The sequence below is a fragment of the Cetorhinus maximus genome, unplaced genomic scaffold, assembly GCF_964194155.1.
Source record: "Cetorhinus maximus unplaced genomic scaffold, sCetMax3.hap1.1 HAP1_SCAFFOLD_910, whole genome shotgun sequence".
Taxonomy (NCBI): domain Eukaryota; kingdom Metazoa; phylum Chordata; class Chondrichthyes; order Lamniformes; family Cetorhinidae; genus Cetorhinus; species Cetorhinus maximus.
The window spans coordinates 75,445-99,818 of NW_027596852.1; the positions used below are offsets into that span (position 1 = coordinate 75,445).

The 24,374-nt window shown below is 52.8% G+C and overlaps 1 protein-coding gene across 1 annotated transcript in view; it reads right to left on the reverse strand.

Moving 5' to 3' along the window:
- The window catches only part of LOC144675072 (dynactin subunit 1-like), a 94,920-nt gene extending 71,091 nt beyond the window's left edge, over positions 1 to 23,829 (reverse strand). The window contains exons 1-3 of the mRNA XM_078536116.1: positions 23,587 to 23,829; positions 21,473 to 21,554; positions 16,318 to 16,349 (exon numbers count right to left, since the gene is read on the reverse strand). Coding sequence (XP_078392242.1) covers positions 16,318 to 16,349; positions 21,473 to 21,554; positions 23,587 to 23,817 — 345 coding nt within the window. The 5' untranslated portion in view covers positions 23,818 to 23,829. The remainder of the gene's footprint in view (positions 1 to 16,317; positions 16,350 to 21,472; positions 21,555 to 23,586) is intronic.
- Between the last annotated feature and the right edge of the window lie 545 nt (positions 23,830 to 24,374).

Sequence of the window (24,374 nt, forward strand, 5' to 3'; positions counted from 1 at the left end):
GATGTAGTGAGCTCAGATTCCCCCCACCATCCTCTCTCTCTCCCCGTATTAACCCCTTATGGACAGGGACACTGAGATGTAGTGAACTCAGATTGCCCCCGCCATCCTCTCTCTCTGCATTAACCCCTTATGGACAGGGACACTCTGGGCTGTAGTGAACTCAGATTGCCCCCACCATCCTCTCTCTCTCCCTGTATTAACCCCTTATGGACAGGGACACCGTGGGCTGTAGTGAACTCAGATTCCCCCCACCATCCTCTCTCTCTCCCTGTATTAACCCCTTATGGACAGGGACACTGTGAGATGTAGTGAACTCAGATTGCCCCCGCCATCCTCTCTCTCTCTCTGTATTAACCCCAAAAGGACAGGGACATTGTGGGTTGTAATGAACTCAGATTGCCCCCACCATCCTCTCTCTCTCTCTCTGTATTAACCCCAAAAGGACAGGGACATTGTGGGATGTAGTGAACTCAGATTGCCCCCACCATCCTCTCTCTCTCTCTGCATTAACCCCTTATGGACAGGGACAATGTTGGATGTCGTGAACTCCGATTGGCGTCTCTCCAGCCACTCTCACTCACTCCAGCTACTTGCATTTGTTCAGTCAGCAGCTTGCAGAATTTCTGCCAAGGATCACTGAGGTTACATTAATACAAGTTATCGCCTAGTAAAACATATAAGCTTCTGTCAGTGTGGTGAATGTAGCAGAGAGATGGAAGCAGAGGCATGCATGCAAGCAACACGAGGACATTCTGAAGGAAGCTCCCATATGGGGCTTTGGCACTGGATTCCTTGCTGCCTGTCAGGCAGTCGCACTCTCATCCTCTTTTCCTGACATTTTGTTTTGCCTGGTGTTTATGTTTGAATGTAGCTGCTTATGTAGTGCTGTACTCAGTCACTGAGCTTTAACCTGTGGTCAGTCCCCGTGTCCTCTAACCATTTTCTCATCAGTCCCTGTGAACTCTAGCCTGTCTGCTCAATCCTCCTGTGAAGATCTCTCTCTGTGGAATTGCTGTCAAGGCCTCTCTCTCCTCTCGCCTTCTGGTATATCGAGAACTGTATTCCTAACCGCGTGGCCCACCCCAACGTAGTCTTTAAACCTCTCATACAAACTAAAGTTGGCTATGGATAGGATTGTAATCCTACAGGGAAGATGGTGAAATATAGCCGCCTGATTGATCCTGTCCCAGGATCAGCAGGAGATCCTAGGATGCAAAAATAAAAGATTACACTGGGTGATTTATAGTTTCAAAAGCTGTTCTGTGCAGATTAGAGAAAGCAACCCCAGTGGATCACCCCGCCCCGCTCCTCAACATCCCCAATGAATCACCCCGCCCCGCTCCTCTACATCCCCAGTGGATCACCCCGCCCCGCTCCTCTACATCCCCAGTGGATCACCCCGCCCCGCTCCTCAACATCCCCAATGAATCACCCCGCCCCGCTCCTCTACATCCCCAGTGGATCACCCCGCCCCGCTCCTCTACATCCCCAGTGGATCACCCTGCCCCGCTCCTCTACATCCCCAGTGGATCACCCCGCCCCGCTCCTCAACGTCCCCAATGAATCACCCCGCCCCGCTCCTCAACGTCCCCAATGGATCACCCCGCCCCGCTCCTCAACATCCCCAATGAATCACCCCGCCCCGCTCCTCTACATCCCCAGTGGATCACCCCGCCCCGCTCCTCTACATCCCCAGTGGATCACCCCGCCCCGCTCCTCAACATCCCCAATGAATCACCCCGCCCCGCTCCTCTACATCCCCAGTGGATCACCCCGCCCCGCTCCTCTACATCCCCAGTGGATCACCCTGCCCCGCTCCTCTACATCCCCAGTGGATCACCCCGCCCCGCTCCTCTACATCCCCAGTGGATCACCCCGCCCCGCTCCTCTACATCCCCAGTGGATCACCCCGCCCCGCTCATCTACATCCCCAGTGGATCACCCCGCCCCGCTCCTCTACATCCCCAATGAATCACCCATCCCCACTCCTCAACATCCCCAGTGGATCACCCCTCCCCGCTCCTCAACATCCCCAGTGGATCACCCTTCCCCGCTCCTCAACATTCCCAGTGGATCACCCCGCCCCGCTCCTCAACATCCCCAGTGGATCACCCTGCCCCGCTCCTCTACATCCCCAATGAATCACCCCGCCCCGCTCCCTACATCCCCAGTGGATCACCCCGCCCCGCTCCTCTACATTCCCAGTGGATCACCCCACCCCGCTCCTCTACATCCCCAGTGGATCACCCCGCCCCGCTCCCCTACATCCCCAGTGGATCACCCTGCCCCGCTCCTCTACATCCCCAGTGGATCACCCCGCCCCGCTCCTCTACATTCCTAGTGGATCGCCCCGCCCCGCTCCTCTACATCCCCAGTGGATCACCCCCCCCCCCACTCCTCTACATCCCCAGTGGATCACCCCGCCCCGCTCCTCTACATCCCCAGTGGATCTCCCTGCCCCGCTCCTCTATATCCCCAGTGGATCTCCCTGCCCCGCTCCCTACATCCCCAGTGGATCAGCCCGCCCCGCTCCTCTACATCCCCAGTGGATCAGCCCGCCCCGCTCCTCAACGTCCCCAGTGGATCTCCCTGCCCTGCTCCTCAACATCCCCAGTGGATCACCCTGCCCCACTCCTCTACATTCCCAGTGGATCACCCTGCCCCACTCCTCTACATCCCCAGTGGATCTCCCTGCCCTGCTCCTCAACATCCCCAGTGGATCACCCTGCCCCACTCCTCTACATTCCCAGTGGATCACCCTGCCCCACTCCTCAACATCCCCAGTGGATCACCCTGCCCCACTCCTCTACATTCCCAGTGGATCACCCCGCCCCACTCCTCTACATTCCCAGTGGATCACCCCGCCCCACTCCTCTACATTCCCAGTGGATCTCCCTGCCCTGCTCCTCAACATCCCCAGTGGATCACCCCGCCCCGCTCCTCTACATCCTCAGTGAATCACCCCACCCCGCTCCTCTACATCCCCAGTGGATCTCCCTGCCCTGCTCCTCAACATCCCCAGTGGATCACCCCGCCCCGCTCCTCTACATTCCCAGTGGATCACCCTGCCAGTGGATCACCCTGCCCCGCTCTACATCCCCAGTGGATCTCCCTGCCCCGCTCCCTACATCCCCAGTGGATCTCCCCGCCCCGCTCCCTACATCCCCAGTGGATCAGCCCGCCCCGCTCCTCTACATCCCCAGTGGATCAGCCCGCCCCGCTCCTCTACATCCCCAGTGGATCTCCCTGCCCTGCTCCTCAATATCCCCAGTGGATCACCCTGCCCCACTCCTCTACATTTCCAGTGGATCACCCTGCCCTACTCCTCTACATCCCCAGTGGATCACCCTGCCCCACTCCTCTACATTCCCAGTGGATCACCCCGCCCCACTCCTCTACATTCCCAGTGGATCACCCCGCCCCACTCCTCTACATTCCCAGTGGATCGCCCCGCCCCACTCCTCTACATTCCCAGTGGATCACCCCGCCCCGCTCTTCTACATTCCCAGTGGATCACCCTGCCCCGCTCCTCTACATCCCCAGTGGATCACTCTGCCCCGCTCCTCTACATTCCCAGTGGATCACCCTTCCCCGCTCCTCTACATCCCCAGTGGATCACTCTGCCCCGCTCCTCTACATTCCCAGTGGATCACCCCACCCTGGTCATCTGCATTCCAAGTGGATCCCACAGGCATCTGCATTCCCAGCTGATCACCCCATCTTCTACATTTCCACTGCAACTACAGAAATCCAAATTCTCAGTACTCTCCCCCCTGTCCTCTACGTTCCCAGTTGATCTCTCAGTCCTCTACGTTCCCAGTTGATCTCTCAGTCCTCTACGTTCCCAGTTGATCTCTCAGCCCTCTACATTCCCAGTAGATCCCCCAGTCCTCTACGTTCCCAGTAGATCCCCCAGTCCTCTATATCCCACGGCAAACCTAATAGTGGATAAGACTGACACAACACGAACACCGAGATATCCATCTGTCCCAGGGACTACACACTCACAGCGTGACCAAGATATCCATCCGCCCCCAGGGACTATGCACTCACAGCATGACCGAGATATCCATCCACTCCATGGACAACGCACACACAGCGTGACCGAGATATCCATCCACCCCACGGACAACGCACTCACAGCGTGACCGAGATATCCATCCACTCCACGGACAATGCACATACAGAGTGACCGAGATATCCATACGCCCCAGGGACTACACATACACAGCGTGACCGGGATATCCATACGCCCCAGGGACTACACACACAGTGTGACCGGGATATCCATACGCCCCAGGGACTACACATACACAGCGTGACCGGGATATCCATACGCCCCAGGGACTACACACACAGAGTGACCGAGATATCCATACGCCCCAGGGACTACACACACACAGCGTGACCGGGATATCCATACGCCCCAGGGACTACACACACACAGCGTGACTGATTGAGGTGTACAAGATTATGAGGGGCATGGACATGGTGGATAGGGAGCAGCTGTTCCCCTTAGTTGAAGGGTCAGTCACAAGGGGACATAAGTTCAAGGTGAGGGGCAGGAGGTTTAGGGGGGACGTGAGGAAAAGCCTTTTTAACCAGAGGGTGGTGACGGTCTGGAATGCGCTGCCTGGGAGGGTGGTAGGGGCGGGTTGTCTCACATCCTTTAAAAAGTACCTGGATGAGCACTTGGCATGTCATAACATTCAAGGCTATGGGCCAAGTGCTGGTAAATGGGGTTAGGTAGGTAGGTCAGGTGTTTCTCACGTGTCGGTGCAGACTCGATGGGCCGAAGGGCCTGTTCTGCACTGTGATTCTGTGATATCCATCCAGCCCAAGGACTATACACTCACAGTGGGACCGAGATAATGGCAACATGTACAAGGAGCTATTCAAGTGGGGGAAGCAAACAGGAATGTAGTGGTTATACGAGACAGTATAGTGAGGGGGATTGACACTGTTCTCTGCAGCCAAGTGTGACAGTCCAGTTGGCTATGTTGCCTGCCCGGTGCCAGGGTTCAGGACATCTGCTCAGGGCTGGAGAGGAACCTGCAGTGGGAGGGGGAGGATCTAGTTGTCGGGGTCCATGTGGGTAACAACGACATAGGCAGGATAAAGAAAGAGGTTCTGCATTGGCAGTTTGAGGAGCTTGGCACCAAATTAAGAAGCAAAACCTCAAAGATAGTAATCTTTGGATTATTACCTGAGCCACGTGCAAATTGGCATAGGGCAAATAAGGTCAGGCAGATGAATATATGGCTCAGAACCTGGTGTGGGAGCAGTGGGTTTGGGACTGCGGGGCACTGGTGCCAGTGCTGGGGAAAGTGGGGGCTGTACCGTTGGGACGGGCTATACCAGAACCGTGCTGGGATGAGTGTTCAAGCGAATTGTCGAACTAGGGAAGTAGAAAGGGCTTTGAACTAAATTGGGGGGTGGGGGCAAGGGGTGAACTTTGGGAAGATGTGGTAAATCAAACAGAAAAGGCAAGAAAGGTATGAATATGGGAAATAATAAACAGGAAGGGACAGAGAGTACAAGTTCAACAGTAAACCAAAAAATAAGGCTAGAGGTTACAAAAGTACTAAAAGGATAAAACTTAAGGCTCTGTATCTAAACGCATGTGGCATTTGAAACAAAACAGATGGGCTGAGAATGCAAATAGAGATAAACAACTCCGATCTTATAGCAATTACAGAGGCATGGCTACAGGATGTGGTAGGTTTGGACCTGAACATTGACATTAAAGAAGAGCACGAAGTGAGGAAAAGATGGATGGGTGGCTCCGGTAATGAAAGACAACATTAACACAATAGAGAGGTACAGCGATTATGGAACAACCAGATGGGCAAAGGTAGAATAGATGACAAATTCGTTGAATGTTTAAGGGATAATTTCTGAGAACAGAACGTTCTGGAGCCAACCAGGGAGGAGGCTTCCTACATCTGGTATTGTGCAGTGAGATAGGATTAATTAATGGCCTCATAGCAAAAGCACCTCGAGGTCAATTTGATAGAATTTTTTGAGGAGGTGACCAGGTGTGTAGATGAGGGTAGTGCAGTTGATGTAGTTTATATGGATTTCAGCAAAGCCTTTGACAAAGTCCCACATGGGAGACTTATAAAGAAGGCAAATGCACATGGGATACAGGGTAATTTGATAAGGTGGATTCAAAACTGGCTTAGTTGTAGGAGACAGAGGGTGATGACAGAAGGATGCTTTAGTGACTGGAAGCCAGTGTCCAGTGGTGTACCACAGGGATCTGTGCTGGGTCCCCTATTATTTATATAAACGACATAGATGACTATGTGGGGGGTAGGATTCGTAAGTTTGCAGATGACACAAAGATTGGCCGGGTGGTTAACAGTGAGGTTGAGTGTCTTGGGCTACAGGAAGATATAGACGGGATGGTCAAATGGGCAGATAAGTGGCAGATGGAATTTAACCCTGAAAAGTGTGAGGTGATACACTTTGGAAAGAGTAATTTGACAAGGAAGTATTCAATGAACAGCATGACACTAGGAAGTTCTGAGGAACAAAGGGACCTTAGCGTATGTGTCCATAGATCTCTGAAGGCAGAGGGGCATGTTAGTGGGGTGGTGAAAAAGGCATATGGGACACTTGCCTTTATCAATTGAGGCATAGATTACAAAAGTAGGGAGGTCATGTTGGAGTTGTATAGAACCTTGGTGAGGCCACAGCTGGAGTACTGTGTGCAGTTCTGGTCACCACATTATAGGAAAGATGTGATTGTACTGGAGGGGGTGCAGAGGAGATTCACCAGGATGTTGCCTGGGATGAAAAATTTAAGTTATGAAGAGAGCTTGGATAGACTTGGGTCATTTTCGTTGGAGCAGAGAAGACTGAGGGGCGACCTGATCGAAGTGGACAAGATTATGAGGGGCATGGACAGGGTGGATAGGGAGCAGCTGTTCCCCTTAGATGAAGGGTCATTTACGAGGGGGCATAAATTCAAGGTGAGGGGCAGGAGGTTTAGGGGGGGATGTGAGGAAAAACCTTTTTACCCAGAGGGTGGTGAGGGTCTGGAATGCACTGCCTGGGAGGGTGGTGGAGGCAGGTTGCCTCACATCCTTTAAAAAGTACCTGGATGAGCACTTGGCACATCATAACATTCAAGGCTTTGGGCCAAGTGCTGGTAAATGGGATTAGGTAGGTAGGTCAGGCGTTTCTCATGTGTCGGTGCAGACTCGATGGGCCGAAGGGCCTCTTAGAACCATAGAAAAGTTACACAGGAGGCGGCCATTTGGCCCATCTTGTCCATGCCAGTTCTGCTCTGAGAGATTCTGTGTTGAGCATCTTGAGTGTTGTGGGAGCTGCACTCATCCAGGCAAATGGGGAGTATTCCATCACACTCCTGACTTGTGCCTTGTAGATTGTGGACAGGCTTTGGGGAGTCAGGAGGTGAGTTACTAACCTCAGGATTCCTAGCCTCTGACCTGCTCTTGTAGCCACAGTATTTATATGGCTAGTCCAGTTCAGTTTCTGGTCAATGGTAACCCCAGGATGTTGATAGTGGGGGATTCAGTGATGGTAATGCCATTGAACATCAAGGGGCGATGGTTGGATTCTCTCTTGTTGGAGATGGTCATTGCCTGGCACTTGTGTGGCGCAAATGTTACTTGCCACTTGTCAGCCCAAGCCTGGATATTGTCCAGGTCTTGCTGCATTTGGACATGGACTGCTTCAGTATCTGAGGAGTTGTGAATGGTGCTGAACATTGTGCAATCATCAGCGAACATCCCCACTTCTGACCTTATGATGGAAGGAAGGTCATTGATGAAGCAGCTGAAGATGGTTGGGCCGGGAACACTACCCTGAGGAACTCCTGCAGTGATGTCCTGGAGCTGAGATGACTGACCTCCAACAACCACGACCATCTTCCCTTGTTGTTAGGTATGACTCCCACCAGCTGAGAGTTTTCCTCCGATTCTCATTGACTCCAGTTTTGTTCGGGCTCCTTGATGCCACACTCGGTCAAATGCAGCCTTGATGTCAAGGGCAGTCACTCTCACCTCACCTCGGGAGTTCAGCTCTTTTGTCCATGTTTGAACCAAGGCTGTAATGAGGTCAGGAGCTGAGTGGCCCTGGCAGAACCCAAACTGGGCATCAGTGAGCAGGTTATTGCTAACCAAGTGCCGCTTGATAGCACTGTTGATGATCCATTCCACCACTTTACTGATGATGGAAGGTAGACTGATGGGGCGGTAATTGGCCGGGTTTGATTTGTCCTGTTTTTTTTGTGTACAGGACAAACCTGAGCAATTTTCCACATAGCCGGGTAGATGCCAGTGTTGTAGCTGTACTGGAACAGCTTGGCTAGGGGCACGGCAAGTTCTGGAGCACAAGCCTTCAGTACTATTGCCGGAATATTGTCAGGGTTCATAGTCTTTGCAGGGTCCAGTGCCTTCAGCCGTTTCTTGATAACACGTGGAGTGAATCGAATTGGCTGCAACTCAGGAAATGGAGGGAAGAACTCAGGAAAATTACAATCACCAGGGAAGTGGTACTGAGTAAATTGTTGGAGCTGTGGGCTGGCAAGTGCCCGGGTCCTGATGGACTTCATCAGAGGGTCTTAAAAGAAGTGCTAGTGAGATAGTTGATGCTTCGAGTCCGTATGACTCTTCATCAGAACTAAAGAGAAATGGAAATGTGGTGAAATATTAGCTGTTTAAGGGGCTGGGACAGGTGGAGCTGGATAGAGGGCCAGTGATAGATGGAGGCAGAGGAGAGATTGCCAAAGATGTCATAAACTAAGGGCAAAGGGTGTTAACGGTGGTGATACTGGCTAAAGGATGTGCCAATGGTGACATTAAGGGTAGAAAGCAGGATGAGCAAGGTACAGATAGCCCTAGAGGGGGTGGGGTGGGGGGAAGGGATCGAAATAGGCTAAAAGGTAGAGATAAAACAATGGATGGAAATACATTTAAAAATAATGGAAATAGGTGGGAAAAGAAAAATCTATATAAATTATTGGAAAAAACAAAAAGGAGGGGGAAAATTGGAGAGGGGGTGGGGATGGAGGAGAGAGCTCATGGTCTAAAATTGTTGAACTCAATCTTCAGTCCGGAAGGCTGTAAAGTGCTTAGTCGGAAGATGAGGTGCTGTTCCTTCAGTTTGCGTTGAACTTCACTGGAACAATGCAGCAAGCCAAGGACGGACATGTGGGCATGAGAGCAGGGTGGAGTGTTGAAATGGCAAGCGACAGGGAGGTCTGGGTCATTCTTGCGGACAGACCGAAGGTGTTCCACAAAGCGGTCACCCAGTCTGCGTTTGGTCTCTCCAATGTAGAGGAAACCGCATTGGGAGCAGTGAATGCAGTAGACTAAATTGAGGGAAGTGCAAGTGAAATGCTGCTTCACTTGAAAGGAGTGTTTGGGCCCTTGGACGGTGAGGAGAGGGGAAGTGAAGGGGCAGGTGTTGCATCTTTTGCGTGGGCATGGGGAGGTGCCGTGGGAGGGGGTTGAGGTGCAGGGGGTGATGGAGGAGTGGACCAGGGTGCCCCGGAGGGAACGATCCCTGCGGAATGCCGCCGGGGGGGGTGAAGGGAAGATGTGTTTGGTGATGGCATCATGCTGGAGTTGTCGGAAATGGCGGATGGTGATCCTTTGAATGCGGAGGCTGGTGGGGTGATAAGTGAGGACAAGGGGGACCCTATCATGTTTCTGGGAGGGAGGAGAAGGCGTGAGGGCGGATGCGCGGGATATGGGCCGGACACGGTTGAAGGCCCTGTCAACCTCCGTGGATGGAAAACCTCGGTTAAGGAAGGAGGAGGACATGTCAGAGGAACTGTTTTTGAAGGTAGCGTCATCAGAACAGATGTGACAGAGGCGAAGGAACTGAGAGAATGGGATGGAGTCCTTACAAGAAGCGGGGTGTTAGGAGCTGTAGTCAAGGCAGCTGTGGGAGTTGGTAGGCTTGTAATGGATATTGATGGACAGTCTATCATCAGAATTTGAGACAGAGAGGTCAAGGAAGGGAAGGGAAGTGTCAGAGATGGACCATGTGAAAGTGATGGAGGGGTGGAAATTGGAAGCAAAATTAATGCTGAGTTTTTCCAGCTATTTTTGTTTTTGTTTCAGATTTCCAGCTTTCGCAGTATTTTGCTTTTATCTTGAGATAGTTGATGCACTGGTTTTAATTTTCCAAAAGTTACTAGGTTCAGGGAAGGTTCCATTAGCTTGGAAAATAGTAAATGTAACTCCGTTATTCAGAAAGGGAGGGAGACAGAAAGCAGGAAGCTACAGGCCAGTTAGCCTAACGTCTGTCATAGGGAAATTGTTGGTATAAATGGGTCTTTTTCTGGTTGGCAGGATGTGACGAGTGGTGTGTCACAGGGATCAGTGCTGGGACTTCAACTGTTTACAATTTATATCAATGACTTGGATGAAGGGATGGATGGGACAGTTGCCAAATTTGCTGATGACACAAAGAAAGGTAGGAAAGTAAATTGTGAAGAGCATGTAGGCAGTCTGCAAAGGGATATAGTTGGGTTAGGCGAGAGGGCAAAGATCTGGCAAATGGAATATAATGTGGGAAAACATGAGGTTGTCCATTTTGGCAGGAAGAATAAATAAAACATTATCTAAACGGTGAGAGATTGCAGAGCTCTGAGATTCAGAGGGATCTGGGTGTCCTAGTGCATGAATCACAAAAGGTTAGTTTGCAGGTACAGCAGGTAATTAGGAAAGCGAATAGAATGTTATCATTTATTGTGAGGGGAATTGAATATAAAAGTAGGGAGGTTATGCTTCAGTTGTACAGGGCACTAGTGAGACCACATCTGGATTATTGTGTACAGTATTGGTCACCTTCCTTAAGGAAGGATGTAAATGCGTTGGAGACGGTTCAGAGGAGGTTTACTAGATTGATACCTGGAATGAGTGGGTTGTCTTATGAGCAAAGGTTGGACAGACTGGGCTTGTTTCCACTGGAGGTTAGAAGAGCGAGGGGTAATTTGATTGAAACACATAAGATTCTGAGGGGTTTTGACAGGGTGGATGTGGAGAGGATGTTTCCTCCTGTGGGAGAATCTAGAACCAGGGGTCACTGTTTAAAAATAAGGGGTCACTTGTTTAGGAAAGAGATGCAGAAAAACATTTTCTCTGAGGGTCATGAGTCTTTGGAATTCCCTTCCCCAAAAAGGTCCGAGTATCTTCAAGACAGAGCTAGAATCTGGATTAACAAGAGGATGCAAGATTATCCAGGGTAGGTAGGAATGTGGGGTTGAGGTTAAAACCAAATCAGCCATGACCTTATTGAATGGCGGAGCAGACTCGAAGGGCCTAATGGCCTACTCCTGCTCTTAATTCGTATGTTTGATCATAAGAACATAAGAAATAGGAACATGAGACCATTCGGCCCCTCGAGCCTGCTCCGCCATTCAATAAGATCATGGCTGATCTTCTTGTGTTTCAATTTCCACATTCCCATCTAACCCCGATAACCTTTGATTCTCTTGCCTAACAAGAATCTATCTACCTCTGCCTTAAAATTATTCAATGTCCCTGTCTCCACCGCCTTCTGAGGCAGAGAGTTCCAAAGTCGCACAACCCTCTGAGAGAAAAAATTTCTCCTCATCTCTGTCCTAAAAGGGTGACCCCTAATTTTAAAACATTGCCCCCTAGTTCTGGACTCACCCACAAGAGGAAACATCCTTTCCACGTTCACCTTGTCAAGGCCGTTCAGGATCTTATACACTTCAATCAAATCACCCCTCACTCTTCTAAACTCCAGTGGAAACAAGCCCAGTCTGGCCAACCTTTCCACATAAGACAACCCACTCATTCCAGGTATCAATCTAGTAAACCTCCTCTGAACCACCTCTGCCCCCAGGGACTACACACACACAGCGTGACCGAGATATCCATCCGCCCCCAGGGACTACACACACACAGCGTGACCGAGATATCCATCCGCCCCCAGGGACTACACACACACAGCGTGACCGAGATATCCATCCGCCCCCAGGGACTACACACACAGCGTGACCGAGATATCCATCCGCCCCCAGGGACTACACACACAGCGTGACCGAGATATCCATCCACCCCCAGGGACTACACATACAGCGTGACCGAGATATCCATCCACCCCCAGGGACTACACACACCGTGTGACCGAGATATCCATCCACCCCAGGGACTACGTGCACACCGTGTGACCGAGATATCCATCCGCCCGGGTAGCTGAATGTGGGGGCGATGGGGAATGTGAGCAATATCTGGTCACACCAACACGACACGGAGAACGTTGGGGTTAGAGTGGAGAATGGGAGCAGTAATGAACATGCCCAGGAACGTGCTCATGCGATAGCAGAACGACAGACACAGACACCAACATGCACCACCTTTTTAGGCTTTGCTCCGCGCTGCATGAACGTTAAAGGTTAAAAGACAGAGGTTAAAGATTAAAAGGCAGAGGTTAATATCACCGTGATCAGTACTTTCCTGAGTCGCACATTTTTACTCATTCGAGGGATGTGTCACTGGCAAGAGCTTTGAACATCCCTCATCACCCTGGAGAAGGTTCTGGGGAGCTGCAGTGATATGGGAACATGCACACTGCTGTTAGGGGGGGGGAGTCCCAATGCAAAGGGGAGGCAGGGACTCATGACTGTCTCCAGTGTAGTGAGCAGGGTGAGGGGACTGAGGGGAGGGAGGGGATTGAGGGGAGAGAGGGAGGGAGGGAAACTCGACAGTATCGTGTGTAGTGATCGGGGTGAGGGGACTGAGGGGAGGGAGGGGATTGAGGGAGGGAGCGACACTTGACAGTCACGAATGTAGTGAATGGGTGAGGGGAGGGAGGGGAGACTCAACAGTCTCGAGCAGGGTGAGGGGACGAGGGGTTTTGGGGAGGGAAGTTTGCTGCTCTTTAAGAACGGAATAAGGAGGAGTGTAGAGAGAAACCCTGCATGCTCAGAAAATGCAAATGTAAAATCAGCCTGGGCAGAACAAGAGACATCACGAAATAGAGAAGACAAGAGTAGCCTGTTCCAAGGTGTGCTCGAGGTATTTGTGATCTCCGCAGTTTTGAAGATTAAGGGGCGGTTTGATTAAAGTTTTCAAGGCAATTACACGAACAGATAAGGTAGAGAGAGGGTGAAATTATTCCTGCTTTAAACAGAGCAGGAAATGCAGGAAATGCTCAGCAGGTCAGGCAGATTCTATGGAGAGAGACTAAGTTAATGTTTCAGCTTCATAATCTTTCATCTGAATCCTGGCCATGATTTGTCATCAATCTGAAACATTCACTCCGTTTTTGAAGGGTCAGAGACCTGAACGTTAACTCTTTTTTTCCCCACAAATACTAACAGCATTTCCAGTTTTTATTACAGGTTTCAAGCATCTCCTGTAGGATTTTACTCTTGAACTGTACAGGCTCTTTGGGAAATCCAGGATTCAGTTCATAGTCAAAAATGAGGGGCAATCACTTCAGGATTGCAATTAGTTCAACACAGGGATGGTGGCAAAGTTTGGATCTCTCTCCCGGGAACAGCAGCTGATGACAGATCAAAACTTCATTTTAAATCAGAGATGGAGAGCCAGAATCAGAGGGGCATGAGCGACCAGTAGCGGGAGCGCGGGCTCCGGGGGAAGGCGAGGGCGGGAGCGGGGGCTCCGGGGGAAGGCGGGAGCGGGGGCTCCGGGGGAAGGCGAGGGCGGGAGCGCGGGCTCCGGGGGAAGGCGGGGGCGGGGGCTCCGGGGGAAGGCGGGAGCGGGGGCTCCGGGGGAAGGCGGGAGCGGGGGCTCCGGGGGAAGGCGGGAGCGGGGGCTCCGGGGGAAGGCGGGAGCGGGGGCTCCGGGGGAAGGCGGGAGCGGGGGCTCCGGGGGAAGGCGGGAGCGGGGGCTCCGGGGGAAGGCGGGAGCGGGGGCTCCGGGGGAAGGCGGGAGCGGGGGCTCCGGGGGAAGGCGGGAGCGGGGGCTCCGGGGGAAGGCGGGAGCGGGGGCTCCGGGGGAAGGCGGGAGCGGGGGCTCCGGGGGAAGGCGGGAGCGGGGGCTCCGGGGGAAGGCGGGAGCGGGAGCGCGGGCTCCGGGGGAAGGCGGGAGCGGGAGCGCGGGCTCCGGGGGAAGGCGGGGGCGGGAGCGGGGGCTCCGGGGGAAGGCGAGGGCGGGAGCGCGGGCTCCGGGGGAAGGCGGGGGCGGGGGCTCCGGGGGAAGGCGGGAGCGGGGGCTCCGGGGGAAGGCGGGAGCGGGGGCTCCGGGGGAAGGCGGGAGCGGGGGCTCCGGGGGAAGGCGGGAGCGGGGGCTCCGGGGGAAGGCGGGAGCGGGGGCTCCGGGGGAAGGCGGGAGCGGGGGCTCCGGGGGAAGGCGGGAGCGGGGGCTCCGGGGGAAGGCGGGAGCGGGGGCTCCGGGGGAAGGCGGGAGCGGGAGCGCGGGCTCCGGGGGAAGGCGGGAGCGGGAGCGCGGGCTCCGGGGGAAGGCGGGAGCGGGGGCTCCGGGGGAAGGCGAGGGCGGGAGCGGGGGCTCCGGGGGAAGGCGGGAGCGGGGGCTCCGGGGGAAGGCGAGGGCGGGAGCGCGGGCTCCGGGGGAAGGCGGGAGCGGGGGCTCCGGGGGAAGGCGGGAGCGGGGGCTCCGGGGGAAGGCGGGAGCGGGGGCTCCGGGGGAAGGCGGGAGCGGGGGCTCCGGGGGAAGGCGGGAGCGGGGGCTCCGGGGGAAGGCGGGAGCGGGGGCTCCGGGGGAAGGCGGGAGCGGGGGCTCCGGGGGAAGGCGGGAGCGGGGGCTCCGGGGGAAGGCGGGAGCGGGGGCTCCGGGGGAAGGCGGGAGCGGGAGCGCGGGCTCCGGGGGAAGGCGGGGGCTCCGGGGGAAGGCGGGGGCGGGAGCGGGGGCTCCGGGGGAAGGCGGGGGCGGGAGCGGGGGCTCCGGGGGAAGGCGGGGGCGGGAGCGGGGGCTCCGGGGGAAGGCGGGGGCGGGGGCTCCGGGGGAAGGCGGGAGCGGGGGCTCCGGGGGAAGGCGGGAGCGGGAGCGCGGGCTCCGGGGGAAGGCGGGAGCGGGAGCGCGGGCTCCTGGGGAAGGCGGGAGCGGGGGCTCCGGGGGAAGGCGGGGGCGGGAGCGGGGGCTCCGGGGGAAGGCGGGAGCGGGGGCTCCGGGGGAAGGCGGGAGCGGGGGTGCGGGCTCCGGGGGAAGGCGGGAGCGGGGGCTCCGGGGGAAGGCGGGAGCGGGGGCTCCGGGGGAAGGCGGGAGCGGGGGCTCCGGGGGAAGGCGGGAGCGGGGGCTCCGGGGGAAGGCGGGAGCGGGAACGGGGACTCCGGGGGAAGGCGGGGGCTCCGGGGGAAGGCGGGGGCTCCGGGGGAAGGCGGGAGCGGGAACGGGGACTCCGGGGGAAGGCGGGGGCTCCGGGGGAAGGCGGGAGCGGGAACGGGGACTCCGGGGGAAGGCGGGGGCTCCGGGGGAAGGCGGGAGCGGGGGCTCCGGGGGAAGGCGGGAGCGGGGGCTCCGGGGGAAGGCGGGAGCGGGGGCTCCGGGGGAAGGCGGGAGCGGGGGCTCCGGGGGAAGGCGGGAGCGGGGGCTCCGGGGGAAGGCGGGAGCGGGGGCTCCGGGGGAAGGCGGGAGCGGGGGCTCCGGGGGAAGGCGGGAGCGGGGGCTCCGGGGGAAGGCGGGAGCGGGAACGGGGACTCCGGGGGAAGGCGGGGGCTCCGGGGGAAGGCGGGAGCAGGAGCGGGGGCTCTGGGGGGAGGTGGGAGCGGGAGCGCGGGCTCCGGGGGAAGGTGAGAGCGGGAGCGCGGGCTCCGGGGGAAGGAGAGAGCGGGAGCGCGGGCTCCGGGGGAAGGCGGGAGCGGGGGCTCCGGGGGAAGGCGGGAGCGGGGGCTCCTGGGGAAGGCGGGAGCGGGAGCGCAGGCTCTGGAGGAAGGCGAGAGTGGGAGCGCGGGCTCTGGGGGGAGGTGGGAGCGGGAGCGCGGGCTCCGGGGGAAGGCGGGAGCGGGAGCGCGGGCTCCGGGGGAAGGCGGGAGCGGGAGCGCGGGCTGGGAGTTAGGCTGACTGGGATGCTGGACACTAAGGGACTGTGTGAAGTGCTTTGCCTCCTCAGGCCTGTGATGCAATGTGTGCAGGGAATTTGAAGTATGGTGGGCCGACATTCTAGTGAAGGAATGGACAGGAGTTACAGGTGCCCAGGTCTGTCTTTACCATAAATAACCGGGGAAGGGTCTGTCTCCCACTATGCAGGAAGGTCGGTTTCTTTGGCGTTTTCTCTAAGTCGTGTGTGCAGCGATGTGGGAGCTGTATTAGGGACACCTAGACTGTGTGAAAGGAAAGATTTGCCTTACAGCAGCAGCAATTCCTCATTATCCACTCGACTCACCAGCTTGCTGCTTTTAGGAGTCTCAGTCATCTCTGCAAAAAATAAAGAAAGGACAATAACTAAGATTGATTTACATTTAGTTAAGGAGAAGATTCCAAACCTGAAATCTGGGATTTGCCCACAACAGTTCAAAGTCATTTGTAGCTAATTTACCAGAGAATCTCGTTTTACCCCACGACACTATGCTCTTGGTGTGCCCACAGCCAGAACAGGGGCGCACTGTTCAGCTCCCAGTCTCACGGCACCCAGAGTCAGAGTTACACAGCACAGAAACAGGCCCTTCAGCCCATTGTGTCCGTACCTCCCTAAATTCTTATTGCAGGACCTCATCCCCCTTTCTACCTATGTCGTTGGTACCAATGTGAGCCACAACCTCTGACTGTTCACCCTCCCCCTTCAGAATGCCCTGCAGCCCTTGACCCAGACACCAGGGAGGCAACGTATTGGGTTGCCAGAGCACCCAGCACGTCAGAGCACCCAGTGCGTCATGGCACCCAGCGCGCCAGGGCACCCAGCGCGCCAGAGCACCCAGCGCGCCAGAGCACACAATGCACCAGTTCCCAGCGCATCAGCACCGAGCGCATCATAAGAACGTAACATAAGAAATAGGAACAGGAGTAGACCATTCGGCCCCTCGAGCCTGTTCTGCCATTCAATAAGATCATGGTTGATCTTCTTGTGTTTCAATTTCCACATTCTCATCTAACCCCGATAACCTTTGATTCTCTTGCCTAACAAGAATCTATCTACCTCTGCCTTAAAATTATTCAATGTCCCTGTCTCCACCGCCTTCTGAGGCAGAGAGTTCCAAAGTCGCACAACCCTCTGAGAGAAAAAATTTCTCCTCATCTCTGTCCTAAAAGGGTGACCCCTAATTTTAAAACATTGCCCCCTAGTTCTGGACTCACCCACAAGAGGAAACATCCTTTCCACATCCACCTTGTCTAGGCCGTTCAGGATCTTGTATAGATTATACTTCAATCAAATCACCCCTCACTCTTCTAAACTCCAGTGGAAACAAGCCCAGTCTGTCCAACCTTTCCTCATAAGACAACTCACTCATTCCAGGTATCAATCTAGTAAACCTCCTTTGAACCGCCACCAATGCATTTACATCCTTCCTTAAATAAGGAGACCAAAACTGCACACAGTATTCGAGGTGCGGTCTCACCAATGCCCTGTATAACTGAAGCATAACATCCTTACTTTTATTTTCAATTCCTCTCAGAATAAAGGATAGCATTCCATTAACCTTCTTAATTACTTGCTGTACCCACATACTAACTTTTTGTGACTCATGTACTAGAACACCTAGATCCCTCTGCACCTCAGAATTATGCAACCGTTCTCCATTTAAGTGATACTCTGCTTTTTTGTACTTCCTGCCAAAGTGAACAACTTCACATTTTCCTACATTAAACTCCATTTGACAGATCTTTACCCACTTACTCAACCTATTTATATCCATCTGCAACCTCCTCATGCCCTCTTCACAACATACTTTTCTACCTATCTTTGTGTCATCTGCAAATTTAGCCACCATGTCTTCACTCCCCTCATCTAAGTCATTGATGTAAATTGTAGAGAGTTGAGGCCCCAGCACAGACCCCTGTGGGACACCTGTCTGTTTTTAAATTTCTTGCTAGCTTCCTCCTATCCTCTAATTTCTTCCTCCTGATTAACCTTTTAGTCATTCTCTGCCGTTCTTTATATTCTGTCCAATCATCTTTGCAGAGTCTTTGCTTTTTCCTTAAGTTTCATTCTTTCCTTAACATCCCTAGTTAACCATGGATGGTGGTTCCTCCCCTCAGAAGTTTTCTTTATATATAGGATAGGGGGATTTGAGCTTTGGTTTTACTTTAAAAGATGCCTGCGTTCTAATGAGGTTTTATGACTCTTAAAGGGAAGTTAAAACAAACATGAGGTAGGAAAAAAACTGTACTGTTGCTGAACAACAGCGGTCCAAAGACAGGGACCCACAGAGATAGGAAAACAGAAAAGCAAGTTCAGTTCAGTTGAAACCAGGAGAAGCTGAACACAGCAGAGGGAACTGCATAGAGCAGAGTTCCCAAAGTAACTAAAAGGTCCCAAAGCCAAGGAGTGGGACAGAAAGGAGGGGTCCCAAGAAAGCCCTCTAGCCAAAGGAAAAGAGGAGGAATTTGGAAAAGGTCCTGTTAAGTGAAGTTAAGAGTGAGGAGCAGAGGGAGGTTCTAAGCTTATAAGAGAAAGCTGCAGAGCACAGACTTAAAGCAAAATAGGCTTGCGAGAAGCCAGAAGATCCACGGAGACAGCGAAGGTCTGTAACTCTTTACTGTGGGCCTGTGAAGCAATGGTGTTCTGTTGGCATGTCTGAGTACCTGAGAAAGGGTGCATGGAAGGGGAAGCTTGAACGCAAGTGGTGATCTAAGGGGCAGGAACACCGGAAGAAGAGTTCGAAACCCAAGATTTGGACCCTTGTGGAAGGCGACCAAGAGAAAGTGTCGTTTGGGAGAAGATTCCAAAGCAGAGAGTGGAGATTAGAAACCCCGGAGTTCAGTGAGGCCGGTTGACTGACGGTGTGACAAGCGTCTGGGGGGAGTAGTTGAGGGGTCCATAACATCTGTTTGAGGTGGCATCTGTCACTTGGTTTCAGTGTGTGTTGTGTCTGAGCACAGGTCACCTATTGGTTTACATGGACTATGTACTTATGTCAAGAGTATAAGATAGCTCTTGTAACTTGTGTTATCCTGACAAATCTGTATATGTCTGTAATGGTATAGTTGTGGGTGAAGGAGTATTGTAATATATTTAATCCTTTCTTGCTTGTTAAATGTTTTATTCTTTTGTTAAAAGTTCATTAGCTGACTCCTGTGACTCTGTTCAGTATCCGCTCTCCACATTTCTAAACAAAACATAAAGGTTAGGATCTATCAAGCTGGGTTCCACCCTAGGATCTGGCTTGTCCAGTAGTAACATCAGCTGGGATCATAACAGGACATCTGCGTGTACTGGAAGCTATATATAAACACACAGGGCCCTGTTCTTTACAAACAGAAAGAGCATCTACACACATTGCACCTGCTTCAGCTAAACAAGTGACAGCCATTTGCTGACTCATTCCTCAGGGCAATGCCTTGACCAATCAGGGCCAAGCAGCCTGGTTTAAATATCAAACAATTCTTGTCAGCTAACTGTCAGTCGCCATCAATTGGTGCATTCTCCATGACAATGCCTATACCAGAGTCCACTTGCCTAACAATCAGCACTCTCTTCACATACAGTATAAATTGTTGTTTTCCCCTTATAGTGGTATTCTTGTGAGTGTCCTGATGAGTGCAAGATGAAAAGCTCTGCCATGTCTCTTTTTTCAGCAATACTCAGGTTCTGTCCTACCAGATGACTCACGTTAACTCTGAATGTTAAGAGTATCTGATAGATATTGTAGATGGTTTTGCTTTTCTAGCTTTGTACAGTAAAGTTTATTTTGTTTAAATCTGTGGAATCGCACAGCTCCATTTTCTTCCTGGGTAACTGGAATTTCAAACCTTGTCTGTTTTAAACAAAAAGTCACTGATCCCGAACTGGATCACAACAACCCCAATTCATGGAAGGAAATATGACGGTGGATGCAGCAATTAGAAAGGGAAAATTGGCCCCCATTGCAAGACAGCTGCAGTACAAAAATAAAGTGGTCTTGCTGCAAATCTATTGGGCTTCAGTTAGATCCCACCTAGAATACTGTAGACAGCTTTGCTCTCAGTACCAGAGGAAGGGTATATGTGCCTTGGAGGAAGTTCAACAAAGGTTCACTAGATTGATTCCTCAGGTAAGAGGGTTGTCCTACAAGGGGAGATAGAGTTGAATGGGCCTAGAGTCTCTGGAGTTCAGAAGAAGAGGTGATCTCACTGAAACATTCAAGGTTTTGAAGGGGACTGACAGGGTAAATGCTGAGACTATTTCTGCTTGTTGGAGAGTCTACAGCCCAGGACACAGTCTCAGGATTACGGTCATTCAGGACCAAGATGAGGAGGAACTTCACTCAAACAGCTGTGAAATACATAGCTCAATTTTAAATCGGCAGTGGCAGGTCAGGAGCTTGGGTCTCCTACGCATGTGTTGGCCAGGAAATGGCTGCACCTATGCAGACGAAAAGAAGTGAAACTGCAGGTCAGATGACCTGAACCGAAGCAGCACTGAGCTGTGTCCAGGGAGCAAGACACGGGATGGGGAGGGGGAGAGGGAGAGGTCCCAAACCAGGGAGTAGGACAGAAAGAGGCCCCAGGAGCAAGTCTTAGGCAGGGACAAAGTCAGGAATCAGAAAGAGGCCCCAGTAGTCAAGTTAAAGGAAAGGAGCAGAGCACTAGTCTCCAAGTAATAATCATGGGTGACTTTTATCCACATATAAACTAGAAATATCAGATTGGCAGGAGTAGCCTGGATGAGGAGTTCATAGAATGCTTTCGAGATAGTTTCTTAGAGCAGCACGTTCTGGGGCCAACCAGAGAGCGGGTTATATTAGACTTGGTGGTATTATAGGCCAGTTATCTTGACGTCTGTCATGAGGAAGATGTTAGAATTGATCATTAAGGAGGTTATAGCTGGGCACTTGACTCCCTTGTCAATCAGAAATCAGTCTAACTCAGCCTTGAATATATTCAATGAGCCAGCCTCCCCTGCTCTCTGGGGGAGAGAATCCCACAGACTGACAACCCTGAGAGATGAAATTCCTCCTCATCTCCAGCTTCAATGGGGAGAGTCCTTATTTTGAACCTGTTCCCCCTCGTTCTAGTTTCTCCCATGAGAGTGAACATCCCCTCAGTATCAAACCTGTTAAGCCCCCTCAGAATCTTAGATGGTTCAACAAGATCATCTCTCATTCTTCTCAACTCCCATATCTGTAGAGTCAAACTGTTTAATCTAAGAGTGAATGGGTCCCCTGTCTTGTTTCTGCATTCTAATTTCTATCCATTTACCCTGAATAACTCTCTCAATGCCCACTGCCTCCAATGTATGCCCCTCTGCTGCACATTCAGCTCAGGGTTTTTGGAGAGTCTGTGCTCCCTCACCTAGTCAGTTCTCCACAGATTTAGCCATTGATGGCTGAGTGTGGCTGACAGGCCTGTTTCACCCCAGAGACAACAAACCCAATGCTTCCTAATGAATCAGGATCCCCTACCTCGCTTGGGAAGTTTTGCAGACGATGGTTCCTGTGGGGTATCAGGGGAAGTGGTGTCAGCACCATCCTCGACGAGCTGAATCTGAAACACAATCAACTGCAGATTAAAAATCCACCCAACCACTGACACCCCACCCCCTCAAATCAAAACACCAGAGCCTGCATCCCCCAAACCCAACATCCCGAGCCCCAAACCCAACGCCCCGAACCCCAAAACACCCAATGCCCGAACCCCCAAAAACCAACATCCCGAGCCCCAAACCCAATGCCCCGAACCCCAAAACACCCAACGCCCTAAACCCCAAAACACCCAATGCCCAAACACCCAAAAACCAACATCCCGAGCCCCAAACCCAATGCCCCGAACCCCAAAACACCCAACGCCCCAAACCCCAAAACATCCAACGCCCCAAACCCCAAAACACCCAACGCCCCAAACCACCCAACGCCCCAAACCCCAAAACACCCAACGCCCCAAACCCCAAAACACCCAACGCCCGAACCCCCAAAAACCAACACCCGAACCCCCAAAAACCAACACCCAAACCCCCAAAAACCAACACCCGACCCAAACCTCAAAAAAGCAACACTCTGAACCCCAACACCCAGAAGCCAAAAAAACCAACATCCGAACCCAAAAAAACCAACACCCGGCCTCAAAAAAACCAACACCCGAACTCAAAAAAACCCATCACCCCAAACCCCAAAAAAGCAACACTCTGAACCCCAAAACCCAACACCCAGAAGCCAAAAAAAAACACCAACGTCCCAAACCCCAAACGGCCTGAACCCAAAAAACCCAATGGCCCAAACCCCAAAAACCACCGCCCCAAACCCCCAAAAATGCAACACCCCAAATCCCCGAACCCAAAAAACCCAACAGTCTGAACCCCAAACACCCAATGACCCAACCCACCAAAAAATGCCCGGACCCCAAAAAAGCCCAACGCCCCGGACCCCAAAAAAGCCCAACGCCCCGGACCCCAAAAAAGCCCAACGCCCCGGACCCCAAAAAAGCCCAACGCCCCGGACCCCAAAAAAGCCCAACGCCCCGGACCCCAAAAATGCCCAACGCCACGGACCTCAAAAAAGCCCAACGCCCCGGACCCCAAAAAAGCCCAACGCCCCGGACCCCAAAAAAGCCCAACGCCCCGGACCCCAAAAAAACCAATGCCCTGAAACCCCAAAAACTCAACGTCCCAAACCCCAGAAATGCCCAAACCAATGTTCTGATCCCCAAAAACCAACTCCCAAACCCCAAAAACCCAATGCTGAGCCACAACACCCTGAACCCTAAAACCCTAATGTCCCAAACAGCAAAAGCCCAATGCCATGAACCCCCAAAACCCAACGTCCCAAATGCCAACACCATGAACCCAAAAGAGCTCAATATCCCGAATCTCAAACTCAATATCCTGAACCCCAATAAACCAAACCACCAGACCCCAAAAAACATGCAAAACCCCAAAAACCCAAAGCCCCAAACTCGATGTGACTAACCCTAAAAATCTAAAGTCCAGAACCCCACCGTCCTGACCCCAAAAACCCAATCACCCAAACCTGATGTCTCAAACCACAACATCTCTAACCCTAGATACCCAATGCCCCAAATCCTCAAAAAACCCAATGCCCCGAATCCCAAAAGCCAATGTCCAGAACCCAAAACAAGAAGGGCCCACACCCCAAAAAGGCAACGTGCTGAAACCCAAAAAAAATCATCCTGAACTCCAAACAACCCAAAGACCCAAACCCCAAAAACCAGGTCCCCAGAAACACAACAATCTGAACCACAAAAAAGCAACATCAGGAACCCCAAAATCCCAAAGCTGAAACACCACCACAAGACCATGCTCCCGCCAATACCAACCCCAAAACACCAGCAGCCACCCCCCAAAATACCCCGACAAACGCACCTCCCAATCTCTCCACAAACCAAATACCAAAACACCCCCATTACATACAGCAGCCACTCCACACCATCCCAACACAAAATCCACGCCCAGTACCAGTCCAATCACTCAACCAACCACAAACCCAGCACCCAAACATCCAGCCCACTCAATGTCCCCTGCAATGCCATCCCACCTCCCCTTCAGGATTCGGTAACACATTACCTGTGACTGGCGTACGAAGATGCCATGACTCTCCTCACAGGTGAAGTATCTCTTGCCTTGCACTGTTCCATCATTTTTGCCCTTGGCGTCATCCAGAATCACTCCAACCCATTTCCCAGAGGCAAACATAGTGGCACCCACATAAGCAACAGTGCCACGGTGCCCCTTCCCGATAACTTCCACACGTGAGCCCACCTTCAGGGGTTTCCCGGCTCCCGTCTCACCACTCATTCTGCTACTGTTTGACTGCAAAGAAAGGACACCAATGGTTAATAACGAGAGAGAGAGAGAACTGTGTTTGCAGGGGTGGGAGGTGTGGAACTACACATGAGACAGCGCTGCAGAGTGGAAGCAGAAAGAGGAGGAAAAGACAGTCAGAGAGACGCTTCATCAATATTAATAAGTCAAAGGATGTTATCACTGAGCATTAATCGGCATTACTTCGTTCTGTTGAAGAGTCATACGGACTCGAAACGTTAAATGTGTTCCTCTCGGCAGATGCTGCCAGAATTGCCGAGTTTTTCGAGCTATTTATATTTTTATTTTTGTTATGGATTTCCAGCATCCAGTTTTTTGCATGTACCAACATTAATTCCCTACACAACACTGCAAACGAGTCGAATGCACGACACTAATACCCATTACTGCTCCCGACAATAACACACTACACTTATACCCAATACTGCTCCAGACAATAACACACAACACAAATACCCAACATGCTCCCGAAAATAACACACTACACTAAAACCCAACGCTGCTCCAGACAATAACACACTACACTAATA